The sequence below is a fragment of the Oncorhynchus clarkii genome, chromosome 15 (assembly GCF_045791955.1).
Source record: "Oncorhynchus clarkii lewisi isolate Uvic-CL-2024 chromosome 15, UVic_Ocla_1.0, whole genome shotgun sequence".
Lineage (NCBI taxonomy): Eukaryota > Metazoa > Chordata > Actinopteri > Salmoniformes > Salmonidae > Oncorhynchus > Oncorhynchus clarkii.
In genome coordinates, this window is record NC_092161.1 from 586,553 (window position 1) to 603,309 (window position 16,757).

The 16,757-nt window shown below is 43.6% G+C and overlaps 1 protein-coding gene across 1 annotated transcript in view; it reads right to left on the minus strand.

Annotated features, from left to right (window-relative positions):
* LOC139366648 (vasoactive intestinal peptide receptor 1b) overlaps positions 1-16,757 on the minus strand; it is a 319,811-nt gene that overhangs the window by 18,386 nt on the left and 284,668 nt on the right. Inside the window, exons 7-8 of the mRNA XM_071104323.1 lie at positions 6,863-7,016; positions 6,496-6,556 (exon numbers count right to left, since the gene is read on the minus strand). Coding sequence (XP_070960424.1) covers positions 6,496-6,556; positions 6,863-7,016 — 215 coding nt within the window. The remainder of the gene's footprint in view (positions 1-6,495; positions 6,557-6,862; positions 7,017-16,757) is intronic.

A 16,757-nucleotide genomic window follows, 5' to 3' on the forward strand; every position in this document is an offset into this window, starting at 1 on the left:
CCACTGTTTTCAATGGCTGTCATGAGCTAGAATTTGTATTTTTTCTAACTGGCTCCCATTTTGGCTGTAGTGTTTTCATGCGCGTGGATGAGAGCACATACTTTGTTGTCCGGGAAAGACAAAAACGATTCTCCGTCTTAAATTGTATAATTGATTTATGTATTAGGGTAGCTGAGGTTTGATTATAAACGTTGTTTGACATGTTTGGAGAGGTTTATTGGTAACGTTTGGGATTCATTTCATCAGAGCGCCAGCTAAACTGAGATTTTGGGGTTATAAAGAAGGACTTTACTTTTGCTGGGACCTTTTGGAGTGCCAACAGAAGAAGATCTTCAAATGTAAGGCTTTTATTATATAAGTGGGAGAACTTGCACAATTGGTGGCTGACTAAATACTTTTTTGCCCCACTGTATATAATATAATATGGCAGATTAGGATAGAAAACACTCTAAAGTTTCCAAAACTGTCAAAATATTGTCTGTGTGTATAACAGAACTGATTTTGCAGGCGAAAACCAGAGGAAAATCCAACCAGGAAGTGCTGTTATTCTGAAACCTCTCTGTTCCATTGCATGCCTATCCTCCATTTAATGGGATATCAACCAGATTCATTTCCCCATGGCTTCCACATGGTGTGAACAGTCTTTAGACATAGTTTCAGGCTTTTATTCTGAAAAATGAGCGAGAAAGATAACATCACGTCAGTGGATAGCTGACGGTGTCCCCAGATGTCTTCATGCGCGCGACACAGGAACGAGACCTTTTCTTTCTCTCTTGTATTGAAAAGGCTACCGTCCCGTTGAAATATTTTTTAATTTTTTTAAATGTTTTTATTTTTTTGAATTTTACCCCTTTTTCTCCCCAATTTCGTGGTATCCAATTGTTGTAGTAGCTACTATCTTGTCTCATCGCTACAACTCCCGTACGGGCTCGGGAGAGACGAAGGTTGAAAGTCATGCATCCTCCGATACACAACCCAACCAAGCCGCACTGCTTCTTAACACAGCGCACATCCAACCCGGAAGCCAGCCGCACCAATGCGCCGGAGGAAACACCGTGCACCTGGCCACCTTGGTTAGCGTACACTGCGCCCAGCCCGCCACAGGAGTCGCTGGTGCGCGATGAGACAAGGACACCCCTACCGACCAAGCCCTCCCTAACCCGGGCGACGCTAGGCCAATTGTGCGTCGCCCCACGGAACTCCCGGTCGCGGCCGGTTACGACAGAGCCTGGGCGCGAACCCAGGGACTCTGATGGCACAGCTGGCGCTGCAGTACAGCGCCCTTAACCACTGCGCCACCCGGGAGGCCCCTCGTTGAAATATTAACAATTATTTATTGTAAAAACAACCTGAAGATTGATTATAAAAAACGTTTGACATCTTTCTACAAACTTTACGGATACTATTTGGAATTTTCGTCTGCCCGTCTTGACCTGCACGAGCCTGTGGATTACTCAACAAAACGCGCCAACCAAAAGGATATATGTTTTTTTAGCAAAAGTTTTTGGATATAAAAAAATTGTCTTTATTGAACAAAACAAACATTTATTGTGTAACTGGGAGTCTCGTGAGTGCAAACATACAAAGATCATCAAAGGTAAGCGATTAATTTGATTGCTTCTCTGACTTTCGTGACCAAACTACTTTGCCGCTAGCTGATTTTAATATTTTGTCGACTGAGAGCTGTCCTCAAATAAACACTTGGTTTGCTTTCGCTGTAAAGCTTTTTGGAAATCTGACATGCCAGGTGGATTAACAACAAGCTAAACTGTGTTTTGGTATATTGCACTTGTGATTTCAATATATGTTACTAAATATTTGTAGTAACATTAACATCTTTGGGCTAGGGGGCAGTATTTTGACATCCGGATGAAAAGCGTGCCCAAATTAAACTGCATGTTACTAAGGCCCAGAAGCTAGGATATGTATATAATTGGTCGATTTGGATAGAAAACACTCTAACGTTTCTAAACCGTTAAAATAATGTCTGTGAGTATAACAGAACTGATATGGCAGTCGAAAACCTGAGAAAAATCCAACCAGGAAGTGGGACATCTGAGGTTTGTAGTTTTTCAAGCTTGGCCTACTGAACACACATTGAGATATGGATGAGGTTGCACTTCCTTCGGCTTCCACTAAGATGTCAACCTTCTTTTGAAACTTGATTAAGGATTCTACTATAAAGGAGGGGCTCATGAGACCTCTTTGAGTCAGTGGTCTGGCAGAGTGCCTTGGTCTCATGACGCGCGCTCCCGACAGAGTTACCTCTCGTTCCAGTGCTTTTTTGAAGACAAAGGAATTCTCTGGTTGGAACATTATTGATGTGTTATGTTAAAAACATCCTAAAGATTGATTCCATACATCGTTTGACATGTTTCTAAAGAACTGTAACGGAACCATTCGAGTTTTTGCCTGGATGAAGTGCCTGTGCCTCATGAAGATAAATTACTGGGCTGAAAATGCTAACAACAAGTGGCTATTTGGACTTAAGTGATGGAACTTTATGGAACAAATCAGTCATTTATTGTCGAACTGGGATTCCTGGGAGTGCATTCTGATGAAGATCATCAAATGTAAGTGAATATTTATGGTGTTGTTTCTAACTTTGTTGATTCCGAAATGGCAGATATTCCTTTGGCTGTTTTGGGTTCTGAGCGCTGTTCTCAGATTATGCTTTTTCCGTAATTTTTTTTTCTTCTTTCATGTCATCAGACCGAGGCTCTGCATCTGTCCTCGTGCTCCTAGACCTTAGTGCTGCTTTTGATACCATCGATCAGCACATTCTTTTGGAGAGATTGGAAACCCAAATTGGTCTACACGGACAAGTTCTGACCTGGTTTAGATCTTATCTGTCGGAAAGATATCAGTTTGTCTCAGTGGCTTGTCCTCTGACAAATCAACTGTAAATGTCGGTGTTCCTCAAGGCTCCATTTTAGGACCACTATTGTTTTCACTATATATTTTACCTCTTGGTGATGCCCTTCATAAACATAATGTTAACTTTCACTGCAATACGGATGACACACAGCTGTACATTTTGAAGAAACATGGTGAAGCCCCACAATTGCTCTCCCTGGAAGCCTGTGCTTCAGACATAAGGAAGTGGATGGCGGCAAATGTTCTACTTTTGAACTCGGACAAAACAGAGATGCTTGTTCTAGGTCCCAAGAAACAAAGAGACATTCTGTTGAATCTGACAATTAATCTTGATGGTTGTACAGTCGTCTCAAATAAAACTGTGAAGGACCTCAGCGTTACTCTGGACCCTGACCTCTCTTTTGACGAACATATGAAACTTTCTGTCCAAAAATGATGCAGAAAAATGTATCCATTCTTTTGTCACTTCTCGGTTAGACTACTGCAATGCTCTACTTTCCAGCTACCCGGATAAAGCACTAAATAAACTTCAGTTAGTGCAAAAGATGGCTGCTAGAATCTTGACTAGAACCCAAAAACTTGATCATATTACTCCAGTGTTAGCCTCTCTACACTGGCTTCCTGTTTAGGCAAGGGCTGATTTCAATGTTTTACTGCTAACCTATAAAGCATTACAAGGGCTTGCTCCTACCTATCTTTCCGATTTGGTCCTGCCGTACATACCTACATGTACGCTACAGTCACAAGATGCAGGCCTCCTTACTGTCCCTATAATTTCTAAGCAAACAGCTGGAGGCAGGGCTTTCTCCTATTAACTTTTTATGGCTGCAGGGGCAGTATTGAGTAGCTTGGATGAAAGGTGCCCATATCAAATGGCCTGCTCCTTAGTCATAGTGGCTAATATTTGCATATTATTATTAGTATTGGATAGAAAACACTCTGAAGTTTCTAAAACTGTTTGAATGATGTCTGTGAGTATAACAGAACAAATTTTGGCAGGCAAAATCCTGAGTTGAAATCAAAACAGGAAGTCAGAAATCTGAGCTTGTATGTATTCAGTCCCCAATGAAATCCCCTTGAGATATGAATGACGTTGCACTGCCTAGGGGTTCCACTAGATGTCAACCATCAATAGAAATTATAATGAGGCTTCTATGTTGTTGTGGGAGTGAATGAGAGCAGAATATATCAGATGTTCATCAAACAGCCATTTTGTGATCGTGCTTTTTCCTCATGGTAGTCACTTGTGTTCCATTGCTCACGTAGACAAGAAGGAATACTCCGGTTGGAACTTTATTGAAGCTATATGTTAAAAACATCCTAATGATTGATTCTGTACTTAGTTTGAAATGTTTCTTCGACCGGTAATATCACCTTTTGAAGTTGTTTTCCGATATAACGCTGACCAGAGTTAGCTTTTGGATATGTATACCAAACGCGCTAACAAAAGAAGGCATTTGGACATAAATAACGGACATTTTCGAACAAAGCAAACATTTATTGTGGACCTGGGATTCCTGGAGTGCTTTCGGATGTAGATCATCAAAGGTAAGGGAATATTTATCATATAATTTCTTGTTCATGTTGACGCCATTTTGTGGCTGTAGTGTTTTTACTTTTGAGCGCCGTCTCAGATTATTGCATGCGTTTCTTTTTCCGTAAAGTTTTTTTGAAATCTGACACAGCGGTTGCATTAAGGAGAGGTATATCTATAATTCCATGTGTATAACTTGTATTATCATCTACATTTATGATGAGTATTTCTATTGAATGATGTGGCTATGCAAAATCACTTGATGTTTTTGGAACTAGTGAATCTAACGCGCCAATGTGAACTCAGATTTTTTTTATATAAATATGAACTTTATCAAACAAAACATGCATGTATTGTGTAACATGAAGTCCTATGAGTGTCATCTGATGAAGATAATTCAAGGTTAGTGATTCATTTTATCTTTATTTCTGCATTTTGTGAATGCTATATTTCGCTGGAAAATGGCTGTGCTTATTGTGGTTTGGTGGAGACCTAACATAATCGTTTGTAGTGCTTTCGCTGAAAAGCCTATTTGAAATCGGACACTTTAGTGGGATTAACAATGAGAATAGCTTTAAAATGGTATGAGACACATGTATGTTTTAGGAATTGTAATTATGAGATTTCTGTGGTTTGAATTTGGCGCCCTCTATTTTCACTGGTAGTATCTGGATTGCAGCCATAACAGGTTAAACTCAATTTTTATGTAATGGTCTGCCAACCCATGTGAGAGACGCAGACTCGCTCTCAACCTTTAAGTCTTTATTGAAGACTCATCTCCTCAGTAGGTCCTATGATTGAGTTAGTCTGGCGCAGTGTGTGAAGGTGAACGGAAAGGCACTGGAGCAACGAACTTCCCTTGCTGTCTCTGCCTGGCCCGTTCCCCTCTCTCCACTGGGATTCTCTGCCTCTAACCCTATTACGGGGGCTGAGTCACTGGCTTACTGGTGCTCTTCCATGCCGTCCCTAGGTGGGGTGCGTCACTTGAGTGGGTTGAGTCACTGACGTGATCTTCCTGTCTGGGTTGGCGCCCCCCCCTTGGGTTGTGCCGTGGCGGAGATCATTGTGGGCGATACTCGGCTTTGTCTCAGGATGTTAAGTTGGTGGTTGAAGATATTCCTCTAGTGGTGTCGGGGCTGTGCTTTGGCAAAGTGGGTGGGGTTATATCCTGCCTGTTCGGGCCCTGACTGGGGGTATCGTCGGGCAGGGCCACAGTGTCTCCTGACCCCTCCTGTCCCAGCCTCCAGTATTTATGCTGCAGTAGTTTATGTGTCGGGGGGGGGGGGGGGGGGGTAGGGTCAGTCTGTTATATCTGGAGTATTTATCCTGTCTTATCTTATCTTATGTACAGTGTGAATTTAAGTATGCTCGCTCTAATTATCTCTCTATTTTTCTCTCTTTCTTTCTCTCTTTCACATTTTCTCTCTCTCGGAGGACCTGAGCCCTAGGACCATGCCTCAGGACTACCTAGCCTGATGACTCCTTGCTGTCCCCAGTCCACCTGGCCGTACTGCTGCTCCAGTTTCAACTGTTCTGCCTGCGGCTATGTAACCCTGACCTGTTCACCAGATGTGCTACCTGTCCCAGACCTGCTGTTTTCAACTCTCTAGAGACAGCAGGAGCGCTATTGATACTCTGAATGATCGGCTATGAAAAGCCAACTGACATTTACTCTGAGGTGCTGACTTGTTGCACCCTCGACAACCACTGTGATTAATATAATTTGACCCTGCTGGTCATCTATGAACATTTGAACATCTTGGTCAAGTTCTGATATAATCTCCACCCGGCACAGCCAGAAGAGGACTGGCCACTCCTCATAGCCTGGTTCCGCTCTAGGTTTCTTCCTAGGTTCTGGCCTTTCTAGGGAATTTTTCCAAGCCACCGTGCTTTTACACCTGCATTGCTTGCTGTTTGGTGTTTTAGGCTGGGTTTCTGTACAGCACTTTGAGATATCAGCTGATGTAAGAAGGGCTATATAAATACATTTGAATGATTACAGCTGCAAGTCCCATGAGTCACATGCTGAGGTCTAGCCGGAGAGGACAAGAATTAGACCCCACATGTCAGAGAGCTGTTCTTACCCCACGTCATTATAGTAGGCCTTCGCCACACCCCAAGCTGTGATGAAGATTGTTGGCCCTCCTACAGGAGATAAGCACACACCCAATCAATGTCTGGTCAAGCCAAACCCAGAATATAGACAGACAAACTTACCCCAAACAATCAGACAGACACAGACCAATCAGACAGACAGACATACACACTTGCCCAAGCCAATCAGACAGACATGCAGACAGACAAACTCATCACCAGCCAGTCAGACAGACAGACAGACAGACAGCCAGCCAGACAGACAAACTTACACCAGCCAATCAGACAGATAGACAGACAGACAGACAGACAGACAGACAGACAGACAGACAGACAAATACAATTACCCACACTCACCCCAGCCAATCAGAATGTAGTACCAGAAGTACTTTCTCTCAGAAAAGAAGGAAACGGCCAATAGGGCGCGGAGATACAGGCCTTCCACCAGCAGCCAGAAGAAGCTGGCCATTATACAGTACTGGAAGAAGACCATCACCGCCTTGCAGCCAACCTGAAAACACAGAGAGATACAGTATCAGCCCACCTGAAAACACAGAGAGATAAATGGTATCAGCCCACCTGAAAACACAGAGCGATAAATGGTATCAGCCCACCTGACAACACAGAGAGATACAGTATCAGCCCACCTGAAAACACAGAGCGATAAATGGTATTAGCCCACCTGACAACACAGAGAGATACAGTATCAGCCCACCTGAAAACACAGAGCGATAAATGGTATCAGCCCACCTGAAAACACAGAACGATAAATGGTATCAGCCCACCTGAAAACACAGAGCGATAAATGGTATCAGCCCACCTGAAAACACAGAGCGATAAATGGTATCAGCCAACCTGAAAACACAGAGCGATAAATGGTATCAGCCCACCTGACAACACAGAGAGATACAGTATCAGCCCACCTGAAAACCCAGAGCGATAAATGGTATCAGCCCACCTGAAAACACAGAGAGATACAGTATCAGCCCACCTGAAAACACAGAGATACAGTATCAGCCCACCTGAAGACACAGAGCGATAAATGGTATCAGCCCACCTGACAACACAGAGAGATAAATGGTATCAGCCCACCTGACAACACAGAGAGATACAGTATCAGCCCACCTGAAAACACAGAGCGATAAATGGTATCAGCCCACCTGACAACACAGAGAGATATACAGTATCAGCCCACTTGACAACACAGAGAGATAAATGGTATCAGCCCACCTGACAACACAGAGAGATATACAGTATCAGCCCACCTGACAACACAGAGAGATAAATGGCATCAGTCCATCTGACAACACAGAGAGATAAATTGTATCAGCCCACCTGACAACACAGAGAGATAAATGGTATCAGCCCACCTGACAACACAGAGAGATATACAGTATCAGCCTACCTGACAACACAGAGAGATAAATGATATCAGCCCAGCTGAAATCACAGAGAGATACAGTATCAGCCCAGCTGAAAACACAGAGTGATACATGGTATCAGCCCACCTGACAACACAGAGAGATATACAGTACCAGCCCACCTGACAACACAGAGAGATAAATGGTATCAGCCCAACCGACAACATAGAGAGATAAATGGTATCAGTCCACCTGACAACACAGAGAGATACAGTATCAGCCCACCTGACAACACAGTGAGATAAATGGTATCAGCCCACCTGACAACACAGAGAGTTAAATGGTATCAGTCCACCTGACAACACAGAGAGATATACAGTATCAGCCAAACTGACAACACACAGAGATAAATGGTATCAGTCCACCTGACAACACAGAGAGATATACAGTATCAGCCAAACTGACAACACACAGAGATAAATGGTATCAGCCCACCTGACAACACAGAGAGATAAATGATATCAGCCCAGCTGAAATCACAGAGAGGGGCGCAGACAACACAGAGAGATAAATGGTATCAGCCCAACCGACAACATAGAGAGATAAATGGTATCAGTCCACCTGACAACACAGAGAGATACAGTATCAGCCCACCTGACAACACAGTGAGATAAATGGTATCAGCCCACCTGACAACACAGAGAGTTAAATGGTATCAGCCCACCTGACAACACAGAGAGATAAATGGTATCAGCCCACCTGACAACACAGAGAGATATACAGTATCAACCCACCTGAAAACACAGAGCGATAAATGGTATCAGCCCACCTGACAACACAGAGAGATATACAGTATCATCCCACTTGACAACACAGAGAGATAAATGGTATCAGCCCACCTGACAACACAGAGAGATATACAGTATCATCCCACCTGACAACACAGAGAGATAAATGGCATCAGTCCATCTGACAACACAGAGAGATAAATGGTATCAGTCCACCTGACAACACAGAGAGATATACAGTATCAGCCAAACTGACAACACACAGAGATAAATGGTATCAGTCCACCTGACAACACAGAGAGATATACAGTATCAGCCAAACTGACAACACACAGAGATAAATGGTATCAGCCCACCTGACAACACAGAGAGTTAAATGATATCAGCCCACCTGACAACACAGAGAGATAAATGGTATCAGCCCACCTGACAACACAGAGAGATATACAGTATCAACCCACCTGAAAACACAGAGCGATAAATTGTATCAGCCCACCTGACAACACAGAGAGATATACAGTATCAGCCCACTTGACAACACAGAGAGATAAATGGTATCAGCCCACCTGACAACACAGAGAGATATACAGTATCAGCCCACCTGACAACACAGTAAGATAAATGGTATCAGCCCACCTGACAACACAGAGAGTTAAATGGTATCAGCCCACCTGACAACACAGAGAGATAAATGGTATCAGCCCACCTGACAACACAGAGAGATATACAGTATCAACCCACCTGAAAACACAGAGCGATAAATGGTATCAGCCCACCTGACAACACAGAGAGATAAATGGCATCAGTCCATCTGACAACACAGAGAGATAAATGGTATCAGTCCACCTGACAACACAGAGAGATATACAGAATCAGCCCAACTGACAACACAGAGAGATAAATGGTATCAGCCCACCTGACAACACAGAGATGTACATTATCAGCCCACCTGAAAACACAAACGGATATAAAGTATCAGTCCACCTGACAGAGATATACAGTATCAGTCCACCTGACAGAGATATACAGTATCAGTCCACCTGACAGAGATATAAAGTATCAGTCCACCTGACAGAGATATACAGTATCAGTCCACATATTAACACAGAGATATAAAGTATCAGTCCACCTGACAGAGATATACAGTATCAGTCCACCTGACAGAGATATAAAGTATCAGTCCACATATTAACACAGAGATATACAGTATCAGTCCACCTGACAGAGATATCAAGTATCAGTCCATCTGACAGTGCTATACAGTATCAGTCCACCTGACAGAGATATACAGTATCAGTCCACCTGACAGAGATATACAGTATCAGCCCACCTGACAGAGATATAAAGTATCAGTCCACCTGACAGAGATATACAGTATCAGTCCACCTGGCAGAGATATTCAGTATCAGTCCACATATTAACACAGAGATATAAAGTAAGTGTCCACCTGACAGAGATATACAGTATCAGTCCACCTGACAGAGATATACAGTATCAGTCCACCTGACAGAGATATAAAGTATCAGTCCACCTGACAGAGATATAAAGTATCAGTCCACCTGACAGAGATATACAGTATCAGTCCACATATTAACACAGAGATATAAAGTATCAGTCCTCCTGACAGAGATATACAGTATCAGTCCACCTGACAGAGATATACAGTATCAGTCCACCTGACAGAGATATACAGTATCAATCCACCTGACAGAGATATACAGTATCAGTCCACCTGAAAACACAGAGCAATAAATGGTATCAGCCCACCTGACAACACAGAGAGATATACAGTACCAGCCCACCTGACAACACAGAGAGATAAATGGTATCAGTCCACCTGACAACACAAAGAGATAAATGGTATCAGTCCACCTGACAACACAGAGAGATACACAGAATCAGCCGACCTGATAACACAGAGAGATATACAGTACCAGCCCACCTGACAACACAGAGAGATAAATGGTATCAGTCCACCTGACAACACAAACGGATATAAAGTATCATTCCACCTGACAGAGATATACAGTATCAGTCCACCTGACAGAGATATACAGTATCAGTCCACCTGACAGAGATATACAATATCAGTCCATCTGACAGAGATATAGAGTATCAGTCCACCTGACAGAGATATACAGTATCAGTCCACCTGGCAGAGATATACAGTATCAGTCCACATATTAACACAGAGATATAAAGTATCAGTCCACCTGACAGAGATATACAGTATCAGTCCACCTGACAGAGATATACAGTATCAGTCCACCTGACAGAGATATAAAGTATCAGTCCACCTGACAGAGATATACAGTATCAGTCCACCTGACAGTGATACAAAGTATCAGTCCACATATTAACACAGAGATATACAGTATCAGTCCACCTGACAGAGATATCAAGTATCAGTCCATCTGACAGAGATATACAGTATCAGTCCACCTGACAGAGAAATACAATATCAGTCCACCTGACAGAGATATAAAGTATCAGTCCACCTGACAGAGATATACAAATCAAATCAAATCAAATCAAATTTTATTTGTCACATACACATGGTTAGCAGATTTTAATGCGAGTGTAGCGAAATGCTTGTGCTTCTAGTTCCGACAATGCAGTAATAACCAACAAATAATCTAACTAACAATTCCAAAACTACTGTCTTGTACACAGTGTTAGGGGATAAAGAATATGTACATAAGGATATATGAATGAGTGATGGTACAGAGCAGCATAGGCAAGATACAGTAGATGGTATCGAGTACAGTATATACATATGAGATGAGTATGTAAACAAAGTGGCATAGTTAAAGTGGCTAGTGATACATGTATTACATAAGGATACAGTCGATGATATAGAGTACAGTATATACGTATGCATATGAGATGAATAATGTAGGGTAAGTAACATTATATAAGGTAGCATTGTTTAAAGTGGCTAGTGATATATTTACATCATTTCCCATCAATTCCCATTATTAAAGTGGCTGGAGTTGAGTCAGTGTCAGTGTGTTGGCAGCAGCCACTCAATGTTAGTGGTGGCTGTTTAACAGTCTGATGGCCTTGAGATAGAAGCTGTTTTTCAGTCTCTCGGTCCCAGCTTTGATGCACCTGTACTGACTTCGCCTTCTGGATGATAGCGGGGTGAACAGGCAGTGGCTCGGGTGGTTGATGTCCTTGATGATCTTTATGGCCTTCCTGTGACATCGGGTGGTATAGGTGTCCTGGAGGGCAGGTAGTTTGCCCCCGGTGATGCGTTGTGCAGACCTCACTACCCTCTGGAGAGCCTTACGGTTGAGGGCGGAGCAGTTGCCGTACCAGGCGGTGATACAGCCCGCCAGGATGCTCTCGATTGTGCATCTGTAGAAGTTTGTGAGTGCTTTTGGTGACAAGCCGAATTTCTTCAGCCTCCTGAGGTTGAAGAGGCGCTGCTGCGCCTTCTTCACAATGCTGTCTGTGTGAGTGGACCAATTCAGTTTGTCTGTGATGTGTATGCCGAGGAACTTAAAACTTGCTACCCTCTCCACTACTGTTCCATCGATGTGGATAGGGGGGTGTTCCCTCTGCTGTTTCCTGAAGTCCACAATCATCTCCTTAGTTTTGTTGACGTTGAGTGTGAGGTTATTTTCCTGACACCACACTCCGAGGGCCCTCACCTCCTCCCTGTAGGCCATCTCGTCGTTGTTGGTAATCAAGCCTACCACTGTTGTGTCGTCCGCAAACTTGATGATTGAGTTGGAGGCGTGCGTGGCCACGCAGTCGTGGGTGAACAGGGAGTACAGGAGAGGGCTCAGAACGCACCCTTGTGGGGCCCCAGTGTTGAGGATCAGCGGGGAGGAGATGTTGTTGCCTACCCTCACCACCTGGGGGCGGCCCGTCAGGAAGTCCAGTACCCAGTTGCACAGGGCGAGGTCGAGACACAGGGTCTCGAGCTTGATGACGAGCTTGGAGGGTACTATGGTGTTGAATGCCGAGCTGTAGTCGATGAACAGCATTCTCACATAGGTATTCCTCTTGTCCAGATGGGTTAGGGCAGTGTGCAGTGTGGTTGAGATTGCATCGTCTGTGGACCTATTTGGGCGGTAAGCAAATTGGAGTGGGTCTAGGGTGTCAGGTAGGGTGGAGGTGATATGGTCCTTGACTAGTCTCTCAAAGCACTTCATGATGACGGAAGTGAGTGCTCGTTTAGCTCAGTTACCTTAGCTTTCTTGGGAACAGGAACAATGGTGGCCCTCTTGAAGCATGTGGGAACAGCAGACTGGTATAGGGATTGATTGAATATGTCCGTAAACACACCGGCCAGCTGGTCTGCGCATGCTCTGAGGGCGCGGCTGGGGATGCCGTCTGGGCCTGCAGCCTTGCGAGGGTTAACACGTTTAAATGTCTTACTCACCTCGGCTGCAGTGAAGGAGAGACCGCATGTTTTCGTTGCAGGCCGTGTCAGTGGCACTGTATTGTCCTCAAAGCGGGCAAAAAAGTTATTTAGTCTGCCTGGGAGCAGGACATCCTGGTCCGTGACTGGGCTGGATTTCTTCCTGTAGTCCGTGATTGACTGTAGACCCTGCCACATGCCTCTTGTGTCTGAGCCGTTGAATTGAGATTCTACTTTGTCTCTGTACTGACGCTTAGCTTGTTTGATAGCCTTGCGGAGGGAATAGCTGCACTGTTTATATTCGGCCATGTTACCAGACACCTTGCCCTGATTAAAAGCAGTGGTTCGCGCTTTCAGTTTCACGCGAATGCTGCCATCAATCCACGGTTTCTGGTTAGGGAATGTTTTAATCATTGCTATGGGAACGACATCTTCAACGCACGTTCTAATGAACTCGCACACCGAATCAGCGTATTCGTCAATGTTGTTGTCTGACACAATACGAAACATGTCCCAGTCCACGTGATGGAAGCAGTCTTGGAGTGTGGAGTCAGCTTGGTCGGACCAGCGTTGGACAGACCTCAGCGTGGGAGCCTCTTGTTTTAGTTTCTGTCTGTAGGCAGGGATCAACAAAATGGAGTCGTGGTCAGCTTTTCCGAAAGGGGGCGGGGCAGGGCCTTATATGCGTAGCGGAAGTTAGAGTAACAATGATCCAAGGTCTTTCCACCCCTGGTTGCGCAATCGATATGCTGATGAAATTTAGGGAGTCTTGTTTTCAGATTAGCCTTGTTAAAATCCCCAGCTACAATGAATGCAGCCTCCGGATAAATGGTTTCCAGTTTGCAAAGAGTCAAATAAAGTTCATTCAGAGCCATCGATGTGTCTGCTTGGGGGGGGATATATACGGCTGTGATTATAATCGAAGAGAATTCTCTTGGTAGATAATGCGGTCTACATTTGATTGTGAGGAATTCTAAATCAGGTGAACAGAAGGATTTGAGTTCCTGTATGTTTCTTTCATCACACCATGTCACGTTAGCCATAAGGCATACGCCCCCGCCCCTCTTTTTACCAGAAAGATGTTTGTTTCTGTCTGCGCGATGCGTGGAGAAACCCGTTGGCTGCACCGCCTCGGATAGCGTCTCTCCAGTGAGCCACGTTTCCGTGAAGCAAAGAACGTTACAGTCTCTGATGTCCCTCTGGAATGCTACCCTTGCTCGGATTTCATCAACCTTGTTGTCAAGAGACTGGACATTGGCAAGAAGAATGCTAGGGAGTGCTAGGGAGAAGAATGCTAGGGAGAAGACCGCCTCGTTTCCCCCTTTTTCGGAGTCGTTTTTTTGGGTCGCTGCATGGGATCCGCTTCGTTGTCCTGTCTGACCAGAAGACCGCCTCGTTTCCCCCTTTTTCGGAGTCGTTTTTTTGGGTCGCTGCATGGGATCCGCTTCGTTGTTTGTTTGTAAGGCAGAACACAGGATCCGCGTCACGAAAAACATATTCTTGGTCGTACTGATGGTGAGTTGACGCTGATCTTATATTCAGTAGTTCTTCTCGACTGTATGTAATGAAACCTAAGATGACCTGGGGTACCAATGTAAGAAATAACACGTAAAAAAACAAAAAACTGCATAGTTTCCTAGGAACGCGAAGCGAGGCGGCCATCTCTGTCGGCGCCGGAAGTATATATATTATTATTATATCCACATATTAACACAGAGATATAAAGTATCAGTCCACCTGACATAGATATAAAGTATCAGTCTACCTGACAGAGATAAACAGTATCAGTCCACCTGACAGAGACATACAGTATCAGTCCACCTGACAGAGATATAAAGTATCAGTCCACCTGACAGAGATATACAGTATCAGACCACCTGACAGAGATATACAGTATCAGTCCACCTGACAGAGATATACAGTATCAGTCCACCTGACAGAGATATAAAGTATCAGTCCACCTGACAGAGATATACAGTATCAGTCCACATATTAACACAGAGATATAAAGTATCAGTGCACCTGACAGAGAATTAAAGTATCAGTCCACCTGACAGAGATATACAGTATCAGTCCACCTGACAGAGATATAAAGTATCAGTCCACCTGACAGAGATATACAATATCAGACCACCTGACAGAGATATACAGTATCAGTCCACCTGACAGAGATATACAGTATCAGTCCACCTGACAGAGATATACAGTATCAGTCCACATATTAACACAGAGAGATAAAGTATCAGTCCACCTGACAGAGATATACAGTATCAGTCCACCTGACAGAGATATACAGTATCAGTCCACCTGACAGAGAAATAAAGTATCAGTCCAACTGACAGAGATATACAGTATCAGACCACTTGACAGAGATATACAGTATCAGTCCACCTGACAGAGATATACAGTATCAGTCCACATATTAACACAGAGATATAAAGTATCAGTCCACCTGACAGAGATATACAGTATCAGACCACCTGACAGAGATATACAGTATCAGTCCACCTGACAGAGATATACAGTATCAGTCCACCTGACAGAGATATTTAAGTATCAGTCCACCTGACAGAGATATACAGTATCAGTCCACATATTAACACAGAGATATAAAGTATCAGTGCACCTGACAGAGATTTAAAGTATCAGTCCACCTGACAGAGATATACAGTATCAGTCCACCTGACAGAGATATAAAGTATCAGTCCACCTGACAGAGATATACAATATCAGACCACCTGACAGAGATATACAGTATCAGTCCACCTGACAGAGATATACAGTATCAGTCCACCTGACAGAGATATACAGTATCAGTCCACATATTAACACAGAGAGATAAAGTATCAGTCCACCTGACAGAGATATACAGTATCAGTCCACCTGACAGAGATATACAGTATCAGTCCACCTGACAGAGATATAAAGTATCAGTCCAACTGACAGAGATATACAGTATCAGACCACTTGACAGAGATATACAGTATCAGTCCACCTGACAGAGATATACAGTATCAGTCCACATATTAACACAGAGATATAAAGTATCAGTCCACCTGACAGAGATATACAGTATCAGTCTATCTGACAGAGATATACAGTATCAGTCCAACTGACAGAGATATACAGTATCAGTCCAACTGACAGAGATATACAGTATCAGACCACTTGACAGAGATATACAGTATCAGTCCACCTGACAGAGATATACAGTATCAGTCCACATATTAACACAGAGATATAAAGTATCAGTCCACCTGACAGAGATATACAGTATCAGACCACCTGACAGAGATATACAGTATCAGTCCACCTGACAGAGATATACAGTATCAGTCCACCTGACAGAGATATTTAAGTATCAGTCCACCTGACAGAGATATACAGTATCAGTCCACATATTAACACAGAGATATAAAGTATCAGTGCACCTGAGAGAGATTTAAAGTATCAGTCCACCTGACAGAGATATACAGTATCAGTCCACCTGACAGAGATATAAAGTATCAGTCCACCTGACAGAGATATACAATATCAGACCACCTGACAGAGATATACAGTATCAGTCCACCTGACAGAGATATACAGTATCAGTCCACCTGACAGAGATATACAGTATCAGTCCACATATTAACACAGAGAGATAAAGTATCAGTCCACCTGACAGAGATATACAGTATCAGTCCACCTGACAGAGATATACAGTATCAGTCCACCTGACAGAGATATAA